This window comes from Odontesthes bonariensis, chromosome 16, assembly GCF_027942865.1.
Source record: "Odontesthes bonariensis isolate fOdoBon6 chromosome 16, fOdoBon6.hap1, whole genome shotgun sequence".
Taxonomy (NCBI): domain Eukaryota; kingdom Metazoa; phylum Chordata; class Actinopteri; order Atheriniformes; family Atherinopsidae; genus Odontesthes; species Odontesthes bonariensis.
The window spans coordinates 6,839,682-6,863,186 of record NC_134521.1 but is presented as its reverse complement, the minus strand read 5'-3'; the positions used below and the strand labels follow the sequence as shown (position 1 = coordinate 6,863,186).

At 40.1% G+C, this 23,505-nt stretch overlaps 1 protein-coding gene across 3 annotated transcripts in view; it reads left to right on the top strand.

Annotated features, from left to right (window-relative positions):
* The window catches only part of LOC142402102 (cell adhesion molecule 2-like), a 245,105-nt gene that overhangs the window by 154,695 nt on the left and 66,905 nt on the right, over positions 1-23,505 (top strand). For 2 of the 3 annotated variants that reach the window (XM_075487584.1, XM_075487582.1), the window contains exon 2: positions 13,693-13,719. The exons of the other annotated variant lie outside the window; for it this stretch is intronic. In XM_075487584.1, the coding sequence (XP_075343699.1) occupies positions 13,693-13,719 (27 nt within the window). The remainder of the gene's footprint in view (positions 1-13,692; positions 13,720-23,505) is intronic. 3 annotated transcript variants of the gene reach the window in all.

Here is a 23,505-nt window from a genome sequence, read left to right as displayed (position 1 = left end):
ATCGTGGAAAAGTACAGAGACTATTTCATTCATAATGTCTAAGAACAAAGCCAATTTTAACAGAACTGTACAAGTTGAGTAATACCAATAAGCAGAAATTTTTCATTTGACCACATGAAGAGCTGTAGATTAATTGTACTTTGTGTACAAGTCAGTTTTGCTGTGAACAAAAAGTTATCGTTAGAGACTTAACTCAGTGGCCTTTTTAAGTTTCACAGCGGTTACACTTGCACTCACCAATCGGAAAATTGAAGGAAAGTGTCCATCCAACCCCACAGTTTACGTGCCCACACATATGTGCAGCATGGCACTCTGGGATGATTGGGCACATTGTATGGTACACTGTGATGGTTGGGGGCGGACATTTAACAGATGGTGCCAGCTATCTCCCAGGATGGTAATGTTCAATTATCTGTGTCCAATTTACACCTTTGCAGTGAGCGAGAGAGACACGGAGTGAAAGCTAGGATTGACAAGAAACGGGGTTTGGAGTGTGACGCTGACAAAAATATGGATTTTTTTTTTTTTTTTTTGACGACAATAAGCTGGATATTGTGCTTTTTCTTCCAGAGGGCAAATCCCTATCCTCCAGTGTGCTTAACCAGCTCTCATGGGCCTGTGCCTGTAGACTGCAATAAATAGGAGCACGTTGGGGTCAACTTTAATTTGATGGGAAAGAAAGCAAACAGGTCAATGTTTTATTATTTATTCACATCATTTGCAACACTTGAGGGGAATTAGTGTCAGTTCAATTTGCTCAAAATGACCCAGATGAGTTCAAATTTGTCTTTGGTAATTGAACACAGCTTTTCTTTTGGTTTTCAGTAAATAAGCCGATCCATGAAATGGGAATTATTCACGTCTTCCGGCCTTGGGTAAAGGGGTAATGGGTGACACAATGTGTGTCAGCACCTGGATTTTACTCTCACTGAGTGTAAGGCTGTTCTAATCATCTCACATTTTACCAGCTACTAACTGCTTTAAATAAATGAGGCTCCTCACAGATTAATCCCCATAGAGAAAGTAATTCATCTGATGTCTTACTGAATCAGGACAGTTTTTTTCTTTTGTCTGGTTTACATTCACAGATTCGAAATGTTGTGAAAACCCAAATAATTGCCTCTTTCCAAATTATAGTAAGGTAGACAGTGAGCAACAGCCTAATTTTCATTGAAAAAAAAAAAACATACTTCGAGTTAAGCAAATTGTTCCATAAGATCAGCCGAGACTGTCCACGGCCCATATAAGTCAACCATGGGGTGTTTCTTCATGCGGGCCGACACAGCCTGTAATTACATTTGTTGAATATGTAGCATCTTGAGGTTTGCAAGAGGAAGTTCGTGTGAGGCGTAAAGACAACGGTCTTCCTAAAAGATGGCAGTCATGGTCATGTAAAAGAATGTGTTGTGGTCTAACCGTGATCCTTTTTATAACCATAACCAATTTGTTTATACTGTGGACCTGAAGTGCAAAAGACAACCACATTTGTAAACAAACACGACTACAGAGAAAATAAAAAAATCAAGTCGAAACCAAATTTCTTCAGTTGTTGATGTAGATTCTCAGTCATCCAGATCATGGTAATCCTACCCCCTGACCAATGTGCGTGTTGTTCAAGTAAGTCTCACCTATGAATTGTCTACTTGTCTGAAAGGTTTCGGTCACAGGATCCAAGGTGTGAAGGAGAAACAATGCTGCATTGTAGATGCTGGGAAGGTGATACCTGAGACCACCTCCTTTGTTCTGGACTCCTCTCTCAAACCATCTGTCTTCTATATCCAGAATGTGTACCTTTCTGTCCTCAAAGGAGTGTCCCTTCTTCTTGAGAGGCTTTTTCAGTATTTCTGTACATTTCTACATGAATATCCTTACATGGAAATGGAGTGAACTCCAATTGAAGACCCATGTGTGGCACTGCTCACCTCACTTTTAGAAATTCTTCTGCATCTCCCTGCCTCTCTTTTCTGTCTGGTGTATTTTGTGTATATATTTGTTGGGTCTTTAATTAATGAGAATCCACATCAGCCACACACGCTTACTTGAGTTTTTCTTAAGAAACACAGCATGAATAATGGAAGCTGCTGAAGTATAATGAATGTCGTTATGCATACAGCGTAGAGGCTCACAAACACTCAGTGTTAGCCATTTTCTCCTACCTCTGCCCTCATCCTTTTCCTTTCCTCCCCTACTCCTTGCTTGCTCTGATCTTTTCCATTGGCCCACCCAAAGGACAAAACAGCACAAGGTTTAGTTATGTTGATTTTTTTTTTTCTTTTGAATTCCTTGAAGGGGATAACATTAAAACCATTAAAGTAGAGAGGTATGAATTTATGGATAAAAGATAGAACAATACACATAAAAAGAGAAACCGCTATCGTCTTGGATTTGAATCCCCTCATATCTTGTCCTTCTTTTTTTAGTCCATGTAACCGTAACTGTAAGAGCTGCTGACTGCCCCAATTCCCTAGAGATTGCTTATTCCCATCATTACCAAAGTCCCACTGCACTCATAGTCCCCCCACACATATACTCACACCTGCATATACAAACAGGGTTTTGCTTGGACTCACGGATAATTGATACACACGTACATGTACTGTATGTGCACACAAGTGCACCCATGCAACATTCATTAGGAGGGCATATTCCAGCAGGACCAGAGCTTTCAGTTTCTCTCGCTAAACGTCTGTTCTCCTCTCGACCTGCTTGAACGCCGTGGAAATAAAAATGCCCTAAATAGAATCAGATGTAAAGATGATGGTTTGAAAATGTGAGGTAACAGCCTGGCTATGACTGAAGCAGTAACAATCACAGGGAGCTTGCACTGTTTGATGCCAAATGGTCCCTTGAGGGTGAGGCTCAGTGGTCAGCTCCCTACAGAGACACAGTGAGCACTTTGCCAATTTACCATCATTCTACCCTTTGTAAGGCAACCCAGCACAAACATGCCTTTGTTCACTGACCTTTGAATAATTCAGCTCGAGCAAAATGCTATGACACATTTTTGATCAAAGTCTCACTATCAAGGGGAGGAGGCATTTTCTAGACGCTATGTGTTCCTCTCCACTGAGGATAAAAGCTTCCCCCCTCAACACGATCTCTAACAGAATGGATAAAGCCACAAAGCAGAAAATCCGCCGGAAATATTGGACAATCCATATGTTTGAATTAAAGAGAGCACCTGATGCTGAGGGAAGTAATACTCTGACACAACCTCCTCATCCTGTAGGGGATCTGACCTCTGCATGGTGTAAAAAATGAGCTTATATTATCTGGAATTTTTCCTTGAAAATCTCCTGTCCCCTCTACCTGACAAATGGCTGGAGATTACAGGTTGGTGACTAGGCGTGCACATCCACTTTAAAGCTTTGTATGGAGGAAGGCATTTGTTACCCCCAAGGCATCGATCACAATATAACCTCAACTTCTAAACTATTCATTTGAAGAAGCGGAGGAAACAAAAAGCTTCTGCTGAGTTATGGGCTGTACCTGGGCTGTCCATCATCCAGTGGCAGTACCTGTTTGACAGTGTGCACTGTGTGCGTGTGTGTGCTTAGACAGCATGCGTTTGCGTCCTGGTGTGTCCATCATCCTATAGCAATATGTGTTTGACTTGTCCTGTTTGGGAGATTCATGTTTTCGATACCCCTCAGGTGTTATGTGGAAATTGAAATGTGCTCCATGAGTCCAGGGGGAATTTCTTAAAGGTTTGAAATAGCAGAGGTTTATGGGCTGCCTGTGTGTGTGTATGCGCATACACCTATATTTATTTGTTTTTGCAGTCCAACGGCAGTTTTTATGAGATGAACTCCTTTCCGCCTCTGTCTGTTACACCATCCACTGCAATATAAAGAATTCAAAAGTTGCATACAACACTCAATAGCCACTGGTAAAAGATTGGACTTCTTTTTGCCTTCAGAAATTTCTCAACTCTAAAGAATTCATTCCACAAGGTTCTGGAAACATTTCTCTGAGATTTTGGTCTGTATGAAAATGATAGCATCAAATATTTTCTCTAGATTTGTGAGTAGCACCATTATATTGCGTTTCTCCCGTTCCGCCACATCCCAAAGGTGCTCTATTGAACACTTAGAGGCCATTTGAATCCACTGAACTCATTGTCATGTTCAAGAAACCAATCTGAGATGATAGGAGCTTTGTGATATGGTGCATTATCCAGCGGAAAGTAGCCATTTGAAGATGGATATGGTGCTCATAAAAGGCTGGACATGGGCATCAGCAATACTCCGCTAGGATGTGGCAGTTAAATGAAGCTCATACTAAGAAGCCAAAAGTATCCCAAGAGAATATCCCCCACAACATTACATTCCCACCACTAACCTAATGGATCGATGATTTCATGATATTCAGGCCATCACTTTTTCTACTGGTTGCATTGGTGCACTTAACTTTTTCATGGCCTATATAATATATGTTTTAGTAAAACCCATCTCTTCTTTGCTATATCAATTGTAAGAATAAGATTTATTATAATCTGACTCACTCCGGCTTCCTCCAACCATCCAAAAGCATGCATGTTAGGTTCATTGGTGTCTCTAAATTGTCCCTAGGAGTGAGTGTGAGCGTGTGTGTGGTAGTTAGTCTCGTTTGTCTCTGTGTGGTCCTGTGATGTACTGGCGACCTGTCTAGGGTGTACCCCACCTCTCGCCCAATGAAGACTGGGATAGGCTCCAACCTACAGTTGGATTAAGCGGGTACAGAAAATGGATGGATGGATAATCTGACTCTTCACTGCTTTGGTTTAGAACTACTCGACGTCGATGAAATGCTGTGGGGAGGGAGGGCACTTTGTCGGTCAGACAATTGTCAAGGCAGATAGTAAGTGTGTTTGAGTCTTCGTGCTTTTTTTCACCAATTACACTGATACCGGTCATGCTTTGGCTTCATCCTTTCGAAAATATCCCATTGGCTATTTTATCAAACCTGAGCCATGGTGACCTAACTAATCAGTTTTTCTGAGGTACATACATTTTGGTCTTTTTATTTTCACCTGGCTCTGACTCTAAGTCTAATGCTACCTCCGATGCTTGGTCAGGGCAACTGTTTTCCATCTTACCAGGAAGAAGGACAGTTTAACAATTACCTCTGCTAGAGGTGTTACATCCAGGCTGGAATTTTCAGAACTTGAATCGAGGTTCATGTGTAATGGACGGCACATCATTATCCCTAAAGAAAAAACACGATCAATATATCTCTCCACCTTGATGGCTAAGGTCTTTTTTGTTTCATCAGTTGCTGGCATTTGTTTTAGTTTTACCTGTTGCTGGCATGTGTCACATGTGTAGCATCAGTCTCGAGGAATCTTTGGGTCAGAGCCAGTCAGCGATGAGGACGCATCTCTTCTCTGCCTTTGACTGACTCTGACCTTGATGTTCTTCTTTTATGAGCATGGGTGTGGGGAGGGGGGAGCTCATAGAGAAATAAGCTTGCAACAAAAGGGAGGAAAAAAAAAAACATTTGCTGAATGTTGGGCTCACATCTGCAAACAAGCAAGACAGCTATCACACTCTGGAGCCCTACATATAATGACCATACCTGCAGACATCAAGACTTCGTCTGATCAAGCCACATTTTTCTAATTATCTATTATCTGTTCCTAAAGAGCACTTTCCCTCTGCATCCTTAGCTTTCCTGCCTTAGATGTCATGCACTGTGGTCTACGTCTCATTTCACCTATCTGTTTCATTATTTGACATGCTGTGCATCTCCACATTCTTTTCTACATACTTTGTTCACAAGACTATTTCAGTCATTGTTGCCTTCTCTTACCTCTGTCATCAACAAGGCATTTCTGCTTAATTGAAGAAGGTTTTTTTTTTTAACCATTCTCTCCAAACTCAAACCAGCCATGCCTCGCACCAACAGCCATGCCAGGTTTTAAGTGACGTAGGCTTGCCTACATGCATTTGGTTCCTGGCCTGATGTTTGCTTTACGAGCAGGTGAATCAGGTGTAACTGATAATGTGGCTGGTGAGTGTGTATTAGCCACGTTAACATGAAAGTGGTTTCGTCATTCCTACGACAGGGTGTTGCCATAGTAACTGTCCTGTGGCTGTCTCGGAAAGATTAATGAGAACTGTTTTGGTTTCTATTCAATTTTTAAACAAAACATACTCAATGAAAATTGTCATTAAGTGTCGTATTTAAGTGGAAAAAAACATCTCGACATAAACATGCAAGATTTAGAATTGTCTCAAGGTCATAAATCATGTTGAATCCCCATTTTATTTAATCTGTATGGAAAGGATCTGGATTTTTTTTGTCAGGCTTGTCGTTAATAACGTGAGATAAACTCTGTGATGTGATTTTTATTTTTATATAAACCTTGATTAAGATTCCTGCTACAAAAGACATACCTGCCAGCAGACAGAGATAGATCTCAGCATAAGGCACTAAATGGCCACAACGAGGCACAACATTCATCTTTTTCCTTCACATGTTAGATCATGCGCTATTCTCGTCTACATAATTTAAATTAACATACTTCCAAAAATCAGGTTCATTTCAGTCACAAAAGCAAATCAACCTGTAAAGTGGACAACCAAGTGAATTGTAGTTCATTGTAGTTACAGCCAAGTGAAAATCAGAGTGAGGCAGCTTTCTTTTGTTGTTATATATTATATGATTAACTGTATGTGCACACTGTAGAAAGACATTGCCCAGGCTATAGGCCATTCTTGAAATCCTACACCTTTTTAAGAGGCGATTCTTATCTACAAGTGAAAAAATTAATTCTGATAAAAACAATTATTCCTCATCATCAGTTGGGAGCACAGGCATTACTGAAATGTTATATGCAAAATACAGAATTGCCTCAAAGCTTGCAGGTTTATAAAAACGAAATATTGTGTTTGTATTTAATATTGTGTTGGTGCTTGATATCTCAGAACTTCGCTCCAAGCTTACAATTTTTCTAACAGTGCCCCAGCTAATTAACAAGACATACAAATCTACTCAAACGAGTAGATAAGATGAGTACAGGTTTATGTGCTGTACGTACAGCACCGTTTTAGTCTGGAGGGATGATCTGATACTGTATATGCCAGCATGGGTGTTCATTCTGTGAATAAAATCAATGCACTCTGCAAATATACACGTTTTGAATTTTACCCAGTATTATGTTCCATACAAGCTAACGGCAAACAATATGAGGAGTTGTAGACAGTAGTGTGCACGTGTTGTTCTTGTGTAGTTGTGCATGCTCTGAGTGCATTCAGTGACCTTTTTGTTGTTGAACAGCGTTGAAGTCGAGTGACAGAGCAACTGGAAAGCAAAATGACATTAAAAACCACAAAACCGCTGTCACTGAACCCTCCTTCTAGTATACTAACTGCAGGTTTAAAATTGTATGTTCATTTTTTTTTTTTTTTTTAGAACATCTTTGGAATCATTTTCTTGCTGGTATTTTGAGACTGAAAGAGGAATTAAAGATGATTTCTTTTCATGTTTCATTCCAACAAAGTTTTTTTTTATTTTTATTGCCATTTGTCTTGCTGCCTGCTAGCTGAATTATTCAAAACTAACCAAGCCAATTTTCATGAAACATCGGGGAAAAGTGGACCGCGGAAAAGGAGAGAGCAATTTGAATTTAGGTACAGATCTGCATCTCTTTGAAACTGTGAGAGAGTGTATCAGGTTAGCATGGTGACACAGTGGTTTGGTCTCCCCACAATAAGGAGATTCTGGGGTCAGACAGGAATGAGTGAATACCTCCTCTGCCACCCATTGTCATTTGAGATCCCGATCCACAACCCTGAAGAGCATGACATGGATATGGATTTAGTCCTGATCTCTCTTCTTAACCATAACAATATAGTGTAGTACAGAATAGTGATAATCGCAAACATATGTGATCCCCAAAAGTGTTTCTAAACATGTCTCATATTTTGAATAAAAAAATTCTCTATCATAGTTCAAATATACAGTTGCTGACTAACAGATTACTTACCACCACTACTTCTGGAACAATGTACTTAGCTATGCCAGTGATGAAAATGTTAAGCTGGTTCAGCTTCTTAATGGTTTCTGGGAAATTGTGCTGTGTGATGGTGCCATTTTGGAATAACGGCATCATCACAACAGAAGTCCACATATTGACTCACTGTACAATGTGTCAACCAAAATTTGGACCGATATGATACAAGCATAAACACCAAGATTTTAACTATTTAAGGTGAATTAACGGAAGAAAAAAAAACATAACAAGACACATTTTGCTTTCTCTTCCGGTGCAAAGCATGTTAACAGCATACAGTTGTTCTTAAGAGAGTCCAAGAGTCTGTTTTAATTGTTGTGGTTGTGGCAGGATTTCATGTCAGTGGCAAGAGAATGGTCATGAAATTGAAATGATATCCTGATATGTAGACTAAAGAAAATAGACCAAAGAAATAGTTATGACACTTTTACTTCAGTGACGCTTCTGTTCTGTATTTATATAACAAACTGGGTGAATTATACTCTAAATAAACATTTTTTGTCCAAAGACACACAAGAAATAGATAACTGTTATCTAGGTCACATTGTGTATTAGAGTTATGATCTGGAAACAAAAAAGATTCTGAATATGATCAAGTCTGCTATAGTTATGGTTGCTAAAAGGTGCTGGATTTAAGTGGCAGAAAACCTTTTTTACAAGATGTATTTATTTTTCAACTAACTAAACCCAGAAAGATCATATCATCAAACTAACAGGAGACCCAATTGAGAGAAAGCATACGTTTATCATGGGACACAAAGGCGGTGCTGTTTCAGTCAACTTCTCTCAGCTTCCCTCAACACACTTTACATCCTGATACAAATTATGATATGAAGAACTACTGACTCACTTGAAGTGCCAGCCGGATAAGCATCCATATAAAACGGGCTGCTATTTAGCAGGGTCAGCTTTGTGTTTGGGCTTTGCCAACAAAGATACATGGCTAAAGTGGTGGTAATCCATCAGGTTCACAGCCTTAATATGTTTCACTATGTGTTTAGTCGAAGGTTGTTGACCACCGGAGTAAGCTGCCTATCCCTCGACTCATTATCATTCTATATTGCCTCTAGACTGTGCCCACACCATCACCTCAACACAACACACACGTTGCAAAAAGATGGAAAACAATTTAGTTTTTTTTAAATTTCTGAGCCATTTCCATTCATCTTTATGCGTCTGTTTCTTAACCTCCGTCATACATGCCAACCACCCAGAGCTCCTGTTATATGACTGCATCCAGGCTGCAAGGCACTATTCATAGAGACTTGGTTAGGATAGTTCACATAATTTAGTTTGCTTTCCAGCATGAGGAAAAAAAACGGATGTAAAAGTGTTATAACGCATGTGTGATCAACATGGGCATCTGTGCACGTGTCCCTGTATGTGTCTTTGTTCAGTTTATGAGCAGATGATTCTGCCGTGGACAGGATATGTTTGTGTAATTGTGTTATGGAGTGGAAATTAAATATGCTAGATTAAATGACAAAACAAACAGATGTGTGTCTCCCTATAATGTGAGAAACCCAGGGTGTGGCAGACAGATCTAATAAAGCTGGCAGTATGGTGGCAATAAGCCGAGTTAAGTAAGCTTGATTCCATCTATTAACACTGTTTACCGTCTCCTTTATTATCCAGAGTTGAATTGCAGCCCTTAGCAAAAGCTCCACTAAAGCAAATAAGATTTAAATACATTTGCTGCTAAATCAATTCAGATTCAAATATTTGTATTTTGTTGAAGCTATTTTCATGCTTGTGGTTATCTGTAAATCAAAATGGTCACAAACATTGTAGAAGTCACTGTATGTGGGACAGAGCATATTTTTCCTCTGCGTTTTTACATTTGTGCAAATGAGCGGATTGATGCTCCGTCTGCAGCCAAGTCATAAGGTGACAAAGAGTATGTTAAGGTTTTACAGCAAGCTGCTCACCGGTGGAATATTGGTTGAATTCCAAGGGCTTGGAGTACTTCAGACATGTGGCAAAACAGCTGCTGCTGTACGAAAGATAAGTTAAACTCTCCATCATGTCATGTGACAGCTCAGAGAGGCACGCTGCACACATCGATCTCCATAGGCTTTTCACCGCCTGTCAGAGTCTGAATATATCTGCAACTGTGAAAAAGGTAGCCTGAGGGGGTTGGAGATAAGGAAAGAGTTAATAAGGAGGCAGAGTGAATATGAAAAGGGAGGTGAGACAAGCTCCTCAGTAAGCTCAAGCTAAAAGGAAAAAAATGGAGCAGGTAAAGAGGAGGAAAACAGGAAGGATGTTCTAACAGAAAACACGTCCTCCCAGGAGACTTATACCTTAAGGGAGTCCTGTGATCACCGCTACATATGTGTGTTTGTTTGTGTATATATGTGTGTGTGATGAGGTTGAGGGGCTGGCAGGAGCAGTAGGTGGCATCTATCACACAGTTTATTTATGACGGCTCCCTGCTGATGGTTACAGAGACAGAGAACAACATGCTTGCAACTCGCTGCTCTCCAGTTTCACCACTTATTTTTCATCCTCCCAGATGAAGTGCGGGTGTTTACACAGTACCTAGATCAATAGCTTCAAGCCATTTTTGGGTAATACTTGAGAGTGTGATCATGCGCAGCTTTGCAATCACTGTTATTTATCTATACAAAATGAAAAATAAACAAATCCACTAAAAAAAAGGGGTAGAAAAACTTTTATATAGTAGTACCAGGTTGTGTTACAGGATAAGAATATTTCCAAAAAGTGTTAGACTGCAAGTTTCTCTAATGCAGACAATTCTCAGCTTGCATCTAGGCCTGTCATGATGATTAGTCCTTCATATTTGTCTGTTAACAATTAAATGTGCTGAGCTACATGAAAACAAATAGATGAGACTAAAAGAGATGTCAAATAAATTTTCCAATGTTCGTTTCGAAGAGCTTAACTTCTCTTATTTGATCAACTGCTTTCAAGTGAGCATCTGATTTACAAAAGCCTCATGGATACAGTTTGCAAAGGAAAATATGCGGTATGCCCGTGAGCAAGGCCAAATGATGAAGGCCAGCCCAATAACTTCAAGCGTTAATTGAAATGATTCATCGGAGATATGAAGACGAGTGAGAATCCTACAATACCTGCAGGAGACATCCTGTGTATATAGGACAACTTATATACACACATGCATGCTCATGAAGGTGAAGTTATATTAGGGCCAAAAAATTTTTGATTTACGCTTGTTGAGAATTATTGCAATTTAAATGATTTATTTTTAATGACCTTCACATTAACAAACAGCAGCCCAGTTACATAGCCACCAAAAAAAAAAAGAGGAATGCTCTCTTCAATAAATCCAACATTCAACACTCTTGGACCCCAGTAAGGTCCACTTAAACAACAATTGTAGGGATAAAGGAACGGATGAATAAACAAATAAAGAAGCAAGTGTGGTGGTGTATTAATTCCTGTAATTCTATTAAGAGTCTTTTCAGGACATCAAACGGTGCAAAAGAGAGGAATCCCATAAGTGTTGGTTTGTAATGCAGTGCTGTAGGCTATAGTACACACAAATAGCCAATTCTGATCCCATTTAGGTGTTGATCTCTTATTTATCCTTAGTGTATTCTAACCAATCAGTGTTGAGTATTGAGGGCATGGGAGAGGTGGGCAGTGTGTAATCAATTGGGAATACTCTGCTCACCGCATGGTAAAATAGGGGAATGAGAGAGCAGAATGAAAAGTGTTTTATGCAATTTCAGCTTGACTTACAGAACTGTTGTGCCGGTTGCCTAGTAACTGCAATACTCCGAGATACAAGTGCAGGGACTCTAGTGAAAAACACTCCCACCACTTTTCTCTTTTCTTCACTGCTTGTCTTCCCTCTTTCTCCATATAGCCAAATATATGTTCAGGTGTTGATTACAAGTGAAGACTTGTAAAATCTCTCCTTTTTTTTTTTTTTTTTTTCCTTTTCTTAATCTTATTTCTCAATGGCTTTTGACTCACAGAGATCACAGAGACGACCACAGTTGTTCCAGGGAGCTCGCAGCTTTACAACAGGGATAAAAGACAGCAATAGAGTGAGGTCAGACAAGCTGAAGGAATGTATTGAAAAGTCAACAGTCTCGTATAGAAAGCCATGGTGGTAGAGATGTGACATATGCTGCCCTGTTTCTCAGTTGGGCCCTTTTCTTTATTGACCAGTGACACAGCCGAAAAAAGTGTTAGAATACGTCGTTGGGAGTGTATTTGTCTACGTGTAAAAGTAAAAAACAATGCACCTGGTGCACAGATGAAGTTGGTTGTTTTTGCGTTTTTTTTGTTCCTTACTTATGTTATCGCTGTTGTGTGTCGCCGGTAATGCTGAAAATCAGGCGTTTGTATGAATTAAGTAGAAAAATTCACCACAAATCAAAAGGAAAGAAATATTTGTTTTTCTCTCACATTTTCAGTTTCACTTAAGTCATAATGTAATACTAGCAAAGCTCAATCATCTCCATCAGCCACGGGAAATTGGCTATCAGGATTTAATGGCACTCCCATAAAAACAAAGCAATATCTACGTATGTGAGGGTCAAAAGAGTGGTCACCCTCAAGCAGCTGGAATGCATCTCCAGATTGTTTTTGGTTTTTTTCTCTCCCTCTGACTGTGAATTCAAATTTACATAGTGAAATTAGTTGTTGTTTACAGGGAGAGCGGTTTATAAATCTGTAATCGAAAAGAAACCACAATAATTTTTATAACCTGCCTCCACGGCACCTGCAATGAGATTCTCTTTGTTCTCCCTCCCTCATTCGTTTTTCAGGCGCTGTCTTTCCGAGTTGTACACGTTTTCAGGCTCACTGGAGGCATTCCAATAGATCCATCAATTTGGCAAAGCAGTGTGTGTGAAGCATAAGAGTCATTCCTTTGGGACACATACGCAAATACAAAGACACACAAATGCACACCAATAGTTTATTTGGCTTTCCTCTCTGCTTTTATTGGCAGGAGTCTCAGAGCTGAGACGCTCGTGTGTTGGCGATGTTCTCTGTGCTGTGGTTTCTTTTGTTCTTATACATGACCTCGCCGGCCTATATGGTTTTCTCTGAGCTGTTTATAGGCTACTCCTACATCATGATTTATTTTCTGTTGGGTTACAAATTTGCCTGTGCTTCTCCCTGCTAATTACAGTGCTGTCACTCACAATGTAATGTGCTGGCGTGCCAGTTTACATGTGGGACTGTAGTCTGTCCTGGCCACGCACGCACAGACAATACATATGTGTGTGATTCTGAGGATGTGTATGCATCTTTAAAAATCGAAAGCCACGTTGACGTCAAATAAAAACAATATAACAAACAAAAATTTCCTCAAATGAAGCGTACTGAATGGATGAAGCACACTAATCGACAACACACGATATGCCCGTCTTCTTGCACGTCTCGCGAGGTCATTAGAAAGCATGAATGATCATGATCCAGATGATGCGACACAACGAGTAAAAGGTGTTACGGTGCAAAGTCTTAAAATTTACCATTGAACTAAATCTGGGCAGTCTCCATCAGGGTTGATTGATCGAGGAACTGCAGCAATTGGGATCGACATCCACAGGGTACATGTATTCATCAGATATAGACACTGTTCTTCTGACAGTTATCTAATCTGTTGCTCTGTCTTCTGTCTTTTTCTCTCTTGCTTCTGACATCTGCCTCTCTTGCTGTCCATCCAACCCCTCCTCTCTTCTTGGGGACTGCAGTGATGGCCTCAAAAGGCAAAGTTCGAGGTGAGTTGTGGATGCTGCTACTGCTTCCCTCTCCTGTGCGCCGAACTCAGCCTGAGGCCAAGTTCAGTCTATAAGGCTTTTAGTGTCGTTGGATCATTGTATCGTTCACACTGTGCCGTGTGCTTCTCTTCTGATTTTGAATTCTGAAGCCTTAGTGAGCTCACGCTACACAAGTGAGTGGAAGGGGGAGCAGACGCTTTGACTTGTCATGCAGACAACTCTCTCGCTCTCATCAGTGATGTTATAATACAAGTAGCTCCTGGTGGTTCAGTCTGCTTTGCTCACCTGGTTTTCGGAGAGAACTCAAAGTTTCTCCCTACAGCTTCTCTCTCGTGGCTGTCATGATGCTGCATGCCGGAAACATCAGAGGTTTAGATATTTGCCAATATTGACCCAAATTCTAAATTTAACCAAAGACCATATTTTCGTCAGCATGCACTTTGTTGTGTTTGCTTTACGTTTGTGGTTTATTTGTTTAACAAATGAGCCAGATATTTGGTCGGAGGCTCAAACACATCTGCAAGCCACATAATGGACATCTTTGGAACGTATGTTTTAACAGTTTACTTACAATGGAAAAATGACCTGATTGGGGGGGGGGGGAGTTTGCTTGGAATCCAAATTTGTTGTTAGTTTAAGATTTGAAGGACAACTACAGCAACAACAAAAAAATAGCCTTGATATTGTTGTAGGTTTTTCAGATTGAGTTGAAGACTATTGAAGTGTAAAAATACAAAAAAAAACAAAAAACTGTGATATTATTGAATGAGATAGCTCAAAATCTTCTTCAGTTCAGTTCTTCAGCAAATATGTCCCTCAAAAGCATTTAGTGATTTCTATTAGGATTCCCTTCTGTTTTGTTTTTGCATTTGGGGAAAGCCTACAGACACACTGCTCAGTCAGTTCCTGAGCAGAGATGTGATGATAAACCAGACAAGAGGGTAGGTATCCAAGCTAAGAAGGTCCCAACAATGGTAATAAATCGAGGCTATAGAAGATCTTAATTATATTTGGAACGATTGAATCTTATTAATCATTGATAGATTTAATATAGTGTTCAAAACCCACAGCATGAATAAAGAAAACAAATCATCTTAAAGAGTCCTGCAACATATGGTATAGTTCCCAAAGAGTCATCATCTTAACAACATAGTCAGTCAGGAGATACATGACTTTAGGATGTTGGGCTACGACGCTGTCTTAATCCATTGAAGATCTTAGACAAGTTCTCAGAAGACTCTACCTGAAGAGTCATTTGAATATCTGCTTATGCAGATATATCGTTAATCGTTTTGCAACTTCTCATCTTGTAAATTGTCAGAATGCTATTCAATCAGGGTAAAGACACTGGATGAACGCACTTGAATCGGAGGAAGTCAACCTAAAAAACAAAAATCAAACCCAATCATAAGTTTGATTGATTTAGTACACTATTTATGTCAAAACCCTGCCACCTCCTTTTATGACTCTCCGTCCTTTTTCTTACTTTCAGTATAACCTCTTCCATAGCAATAGAGGTTAGAACTTAAGCATCACTTGTACATCTCTACTCCGTTTTTTCTCATTTTCCTCCTGGTTTTGAAGGCGTGATGAATTCAAACCATCTCTCCCTGATCACCATCCAGCTGCATGTGTTTGACTGTAGCATTTCATTCAGTCTCGAGACCTTCCTCTTTTTAAAAAGTGCTCTTACTGGATCCACACCTTTTGTTAATAGCCGCATTCGCACTGTAGGAACCTTTTGCAGTTCCTATAACCTTTTCAGGAATGGGGACGTTTTTTCTCGCATTCGCACATACAGGAACTCGGGACCACGGCCCTCAGTTCCTATAACCATTTCAGCTCCTTCTCCTCAGCTGGGTCTGTTCTGGGTTCTATAGGAACGCATCTGACGGAGGTGTTTGGTGGTTGGTAGCTCCGCCCCTTCTCATGCTGTCGCGGCTTAAATGTTTCCTCATACGACACAACCGGCGAGTGTTTAATAAGTTAAACTTACACGTGGTCTCCTTTGTCTGCGGCGCTCTGCTCTCCTTCCGTCATGAAATGAAAAAGTATGGCCTGCGCTCAATCCTTTGCTCTGTGAGCTCTTCCAGCCTCGATGTTAGACGCCTGATGTGATCGTCCATGATTAATATCACCATCATGCAGACCATGAACACGGTGGCCTCCCCGCTCTCCATATTAGCTTCTTGGTGGTGTTTTTTTCTTCTCTCCTTACTTTTCGCCGGTTTTGTTTTGATTGTTGTTGAGTGTGGCGCTAAAGTAACACGTCGCTGTCGCAGATGGTTGCGTCACATCAGTCTCTATCAGGTCCCGACTCATGTGCCAATGCAAACTGAAACAGTTCCCCTGGGGAAGGGCAGTTATTAGAACGAAATTCGAGGTGGGCCGTTCTTAGAACTGCTCTGTCCGAATGCGGCTATTGTGACGCTAGATGATTTACTTGCACTCTTAAAAGGAGAATATGAAATATATAACATCGGATTAAAGAACACATCGGGGCCGTGCCTCTCTTAAAGGTAGGGTAGGAGATCCTGGATTTTGAGTCCAGCGAAGCAGCATTTTGAAAATACACAGGTAAAAAGTCCCAACCCTTTTCTTCACTTTTCCCCCGAAGGCACGCCTCTAGAGTACATGAACGCGCACGAGCACAAAGGTGCACGAGCGCTGTTCTGACAGCAAGCATCGATCGTTGCCATATTTAGTATTTAGTATTTAGTTTATGCTAACTATACGTTTCATAATGCTAGGTGCTAGCCAAGCTGGCTCTAGTTTAGCTTCCTGCCAAGCTTCGTTCACGGAGCAGGGTACGCGCACAGGGGGAAGGAGGGGGAAGGAGGAGCAGATTGCAGTTTGATAGACGGCATCAGTATCCAATCATTGTGAACGGTCCGTTCACAATGATTGGATAGTGTTTTTCCTAGATTGTACGTTCTAGAGGCCACTAAAACTTTTCATATTTGTGTCAAAACTTTTAATTAATTGGTTGCAATGGGGGTGTGAAGAGTATTTCAAGCAATATGTAAAAAAATGTTCCAGAAAAAGATCCCCTACCCTGCCTTTAACTATACAGAGAGGCTGTACATTGTATAGTCTAACAAATTATTACAGGGTATATAGAACTAAAGATTGATTTAAAGATCCCCTTGATTGTTACTAGTAGAAGATTGAAGCGGGATTACATTTCTTACTTTTGCTTTCTCCTGTTTGCTTTAACACTGCGGCTGCAACACTCTTCCGGTTGCTGAACAGAGGAGGGGCCTCATCTGAATGTTGAGTAACATAGTAAAGGCTGTTTTCTTACTTTGACCCAGAAATCTGCAAATCAGTAGTGCTTCCATTTTTGTTAGTGCTTGCAATATGGCAAACTTGCAGATTTTCCTTCACTGACTAAACCACTCTCATAAAAAACCTCCTGCATCTGCAGCATCTATTTGTTGTTTTTTCCTGAGAGAAAAAGCACTGCTTGAAGAGCCCTGAGCTTGGTTTCACAATTGGTTTCGGCCCCATTATGGCCGATATCTGAGAATGGATTTTTTTATTTTTTTTTTGGAAAGTGAAAAATAGAATAAATTCTTAATAACACTATGATTTTCTGAGAGGTTCTGTCTTTAAAAGTTGCTACTCGTTCCCTATGAATTGGAAGAGGATTGGATTTTGGAGAAAATTACATCTTCAAAGTGGAGTGCACATGAATCCTAAAATATGTCTGTGTGTGTGTATGCTCAGTCTGACTAAGGCTGAGCTCACACGGCGGGGTCTGCCGTTGGCGCTTGTCCTTGACTTTGGTTTGGTGTAAAAAAAAATCCAAACATGTCTTCTGTTTCAAAACTTGCACAGAAAGTCACGTTTTTTTGTCTCTGCAGTGTATTAGTATGACACTCCATAACATATTGAGGCCTCTCGTTTCTTCAATTAAGTTGGCGTGTAATGTAGTATACATTTATGTGCAAATGTAGAACATTTTCCTGTAAACAAAGTTAGCACCAGCACTCTCATGGCTGAGTTTGCCACTGCTATGTAAGCAAAGTGGAATAAGGGAGAAATTGCATATTTGGGTCGTTAGAACAAGGAGAGAGCAGCCCACAATCTGATGTCAGTACTGTCATAAATCAGTGAAAACGATCTTCACACTGTAAGGTGTTTTACATGTGGAGTACCGGTGCCAATGCACAGAAGAACCTGTGGTCATCAAAATGCCGGTGTTTGTGTGAGGCAAAAATGAGCATTTTTGGACTCTTTTAAATGATCATAAATCCATCAAATTGAGCTGTGTGTCAAAACTACAGCCTTCAGCTGCTGTGTTGGTGAATAGGCCAGGAGTTTTCCTCACATCTCTCACTGTTTTAAAACATCTGCTACAAAACTATTGGATCATATAGATTATCCTTCATTTGCCTGCTGAATAAAAAGCCTATATTTTTTACAACATATTCTAGATCTGGTAGAGGAAAGGGAATAGTACGGGATAGCATAACATTTCGAATGCACAATCGACACTTTTTATACTTGTAGTTGTCACACGAGTTAAAAGTTTTCTTGAATAATTTATTTAGCTGTGTTCAAGCTTCATTATACAAGTCTGAGCTTAGCTCTGAGAGGAGATCTCCAGTGTCAACACTCGCATTGTGAGCCCTGACTGGAAGTTGTGGTGATAGAGCACTGCAGTAAAGTCAATTTGACATAAGTCAAATGATAAAAGCAGTTTTTTAAAGCTAGCACTTTCTGCCCACTGAATCTTGCATCATATCCCCTCTGGGGCTAGGAGCATTTCTCCAGATCACTCCTAAATGAACAGTATCTGTCAACACATCACTACACATTAGAATATCACTCAGTGCAGTGTTGATGTGGGGAATTTGGGAGTTTTCGGTGGCAGCGTGATTAGTCTGATTATTCTCCTGAATCCCACCCTCGCCTGTGATCATCCTGCTCTCACCGCACAGAAAGCATAAAACATTAATCCCTCCATGTGATTTAAAAAAAGATCCAGTCAAGCTCATATTCCATCCATATCAGTTTAAGAAACGCCTCGATATACCAGACGTCTCTGACATTGTGCTTTTATGACATTTGATTTAGAAAACCTACAGATCCAACAAGTGTGGATAACTGCTAATATTGCTTGGCCTTATATTTAAAGAGAGACTAAAGTGGAATATTTCTGGCTCAATGTGATGGATGCGCCAGCCAAAGCTTTGTTCTCTGTTAGGATGTAATTCACTTACCATTTCCAAAAGACAGCCCCACACATCCACACCTACAAACGGAATACACACACGCATGAGCAGCTCAAAGAGGCAAACACAACTACACGTAGAGGTTTACATTACCCAGCCTGTCTAAACTTTCACTATGGCTAAGGAAACCTTTAAGACATCTCTGTTGTGTTCTGTCTTGTTTTCACTTCTCTGTCAAATAAACCTCTATACTTGCCTAACTCGCCTTTGCTTTAAGCTTCTTCTGCTCGCTTTTTACAGAAAACATTGTATGAAGTATTTATGAAGGCCAGGTTTACCTCTGTAATAAAACCATGAGATGTCTGACCTTGGCACAGAAAGGATAGTGAGATCCCTAGCCATTTTGAACTGTGAAAGCATGAACTCAGGCAGCTTACACACAGAGAGCCGAGAGAGGTTGTATCTCTGTACTTTAAATTGATGTGGCAGAATCAAGGGCAGGAATACTGAGCAAATTACATGCGTCTGGAAAGCGTGTCTGCCGACCAGTTTGAAATTAGTGTATGGGCCTTTTGAAATCCAGATATATGGTACTGGATATCAGAAAGCAACCTCGTACAAAAGTTCAGCTGAAGTTTTTCTTCTGCAACCCCCAAAAACTAGAGGAACTGCTGTGTGCTCTGCGATGTTTGTCGTGCTTTGTACACAAAAGAAGGCCCTATATCACAGGGGGAAGTCTTTCACTGGGTTCGTCACTGCCTTAAGAACATCTGTTACAAGCACTCACACCCTAGATGCTACTGGAAACATTTTCTTTTTCACAAATATGTCCATAAAAAGAAACAAATGTACTCATGATTCATACCAAACAGTTCTGTTTCCGTCACACCACCCTTAAACAAGACCTAACAGCACCGTGGAGAGGTAGATGATATTTTGTTGATCTGACTCCAAGGGCTGAGTTGGATGTCAAGTTTGTGAAGGCAGCACCAGCAGCTGCCCAGTCTAATTACTGTATGTAAATGACAACATCACTGCCATAGCCATAGCCTCTGTGGTGCTGGATAATTATTTTCATATCTCATAGATCATAAATGAGTGTCCTGAGGTGGTAGCATGCCAGAGCTGAATACAAAGGTAGCTCCACCCACTGCAGGGGCTGCATTCAATTTGTTCACAGCAGAAATGTTATTACTGTCAAAAGACCAGGTTAGTACACACCCACCCACACACACAAATTAACATACAATTCATTTGCAAATAGAGAAGAAACAAAGCAGAGAAATAGGGCGTTTAATCCTTTTAGTTATCCTATAAGAGTCTGTTTAACCAACTGCTGTTCTCCAATATATGGGCTTTTTCATAACAATATTCAGATTTATGTAAATATTGTTTCACTCCATAAAATTACAAATTACCAGCACTCACTCTCATAGAGTAGTCCAGTTTTAAAGTGTCAAATTTTAAAAGTGGATGCATTTTATCAGACTGATAGTGGCTTATGGCTGAAGTAGATTTGTTAAAGGCGAACAAGGGTTGAAGACAGGGCTGAACCATTTTCCTTGTGATCTTATTAAAAAAAAAGAAAAAAAGCAGCTACCTTGTCATCATACTGATGATTGCCTTTTTTCTCACCGGAATATGCAATGCAATGATTTCCTCGTGAAAAAGGTCATTGCAAAAACAACACTGTGCACACAACGTGTTCTTGAGAAAAAGGAGGGAGGTTGTTTGGGGGAGGGAGAGATGATGCACTTTTCTGACATATTAACTTCTGTTCCAGGATGTTGTTAACAGCATTTCGTGTTTTTGCACAGAAAAGGAGAAAAAGAAAATAAAAAAAGTTTCTCGGGAAACTGTATTGATATTGAATTTTTTTCAGTCGTGCTCTCAATATTCTGCTGATGTTTTTAGCTAGTGAGCTGTGAGGAGGCATGAGTTTTCTTGCTCAAGGACACTATGACAGGATACATGCCTGGTTGATGAATTCACACAAGCTCTTGAGATGATCAAACACTTGACCTTGTACTGTCTCTCCAATCACAAGGCCACCCTGCTGCCTAACACCCTGAGAATCAGTCTGTCTGAAAGACTTGTTTACCCACCTGTGTAACTTTAGAGACACTAACTGGTCATGGCAAAGCTGTCATGTCTCATATAGTCTTGTGCATCTCATTGATAGTCTTCCTAGTGGGATGCATCTTTTAACAGAGAGGCACTTTAAGTCAGGGCATCTGAGACAGAGCTGTGCAATGGTAGCTGAACTTGAAGTGGTCTCCCATGGTTTGAATTACTAATATTTGAGACAATGTTGTTTAAAAAAGAAACTACATGTGTTCATAAGATATTTAAACTTGTAAGGGTGGAGGAGCAATAATTTCACACTCTTCCATAATGCAATGACAATCCGAATTTAAGATTTGATACTTGTGCAATATTATTGCACCTGCTTGTTCCTTGTAGTTCCATTGTGTAATATCCAAGGGCACATTTTGGTGGAAATGCAATATTGTATTCACAACTATGTTTTCATAAAATTTAAATGTGGCGGACAAAAAGATCAGTTTTGTTTCGATTACTTGTCTTTCATATCTGTGGAAGCAACAGGCTTGGAAGATGAGGGTGAGGCAAGGGGTATTCAGTTTGTTACAATCTGCATTTTAACCACTAGAGTAAAAATGTTCCGTCTTATTTCCAATTTCCTCAACTTACGCTTAAAAGAAAGCAGAGCTTGAGCAACACCTGAGCTCAGTCAAACAAATTAGGTAGAACAGCTTTTAACCCTAATTGTCCTTTGTGTCTTCTCTGGCTTCCCCCCAGTATTTGTAATAAAGAACGATATTTTTTCATTAATATAATTATTATTTGAGACTTATTCAACCAGAAAATCATAAATATTGAGAAATCCCTTTTCCAAGAGTGTCCTCACTAATATAGACTGCAGCTCAGGTCAGAAGGAATAATACAACAGCACATACTCACAGTACATAAAATTATATGTATGTGTAAGCATCATTTAAAAAGGAGCTAAAAGACATCCACATTTGAAACATGAAAAGCATAAGAAACACAAAATTCTGAATAGTTTAATCACAACATCATTACAGTCCAAACAGGGCTGAATGGCCAGGACTAGCATTTACAGCCAGACATATCTGTCTCTGACATGTTTTATAAGTGCTTGAATTGATTTAGTGAAAACACCTTCTTGAGATTGAGGTTTTTGAGGGCGATGTCAAGCGCCAAATTTTATTATTTCCAAAATTCATCGTCGGCATTAGGCATAGAGAAAAGGAATAATTTATTTGAACAGTCAACAATTTCCATTACTTTTTTTCAAGAATCAAGTCTGTAGATAATTTGGGAACAAACCAGGAATTGCCTTATAAGTGTGTACATTTTGGATGGGTATTTATTTAAAAACCGTAGAAGCACAAAAAAAACATTTGTGTAAAAAACTGAATTATTCTTTTGCCATGGTGTGAACCCAAGTCTGCAAGCGTCAGTTGGGCTTGAATGACTTAAAAAGTGACTCAGCTAATCAAACCTGTTGACTGCCTCTATACATTCTGTAATCTTATATTCCCAGCCATACATCCCAGTTCTACAGCTCAGTTGAGCTCTAGTCCCGCTGTAAAGGTCAGTGGCTTTGGGCTGTCCGTCTGTCTGTGTGCATCTATCTCTTTTTCTACGCTTCTTGAATGCCTAAATAAGAAAGGTTAGTAGACTCAGCTACTCTTGCTTGAAAGGTCATGAGTGGGAGCAGACAGGAAACATCCGGATACTCTTATATCCTTCCCAGTATTATTTGTTCAGTCATTTGCTTGTGCAAAAGGTGTCTGACTATGTGTTGATATGTTCTCTGCATATCTATTTACTTGTCAGACAATTGTACAAATAGGAGATAAGTAATAGCTTGTTGCGTCTAGTGCTAATAGTCATATAATAACATCTTGATGGTGTAGAACAGGGGTGGCCAACCCGCGGCTCCTCAGCCGCATGTGGCTCTTTGTCTGGTTTCATGTGGCTCTTACGTTCATATCAAAATTTTAAAAAAAAATGTTCCGCTTCGTTTGAGTTCAATACGGCAGCGGTCTCCAACCTTTTTTGCTCCATGGACCGGTTTAATGTCAGACAATATTTTCACGGACCGGCCTTGACTCTGTGGCATTTAGTAAATATAATAATAAACTTGAATCCACTGTGTACTTGTATGTAACTTTATTAGCAGCGTCCTCCTGACGTAACATCCTCTCTGCCTCCTAATGCTCTCTGGTCGCTATGGTAACGCTTAAACATGCCTTCAAAATGCAGCTTTCTTTTTCTTGGTGGTCACAGCCTCTTCTTCCGTCTCCTCACTGGGAAGGAGCTTTCCAAACACGCCTGTTTTTGACTCATTTTGCTCGGTACGTTGGTTTAATATCAGCGTTGATGCGTCACATGACCGAGACGAGAGTTAAGAGTCAAGAACAGACGGATGGAACGGAGAGAATTCGGTCATTTTTCAAAAATAATGTGGCTCTTTGTGGTCACACAGTAAAAAATGCGGCTCTTAGTCTCTGACCGGTTGGCCACCCCTGGTGTAGAACTTTCCCGTGCTTTCACC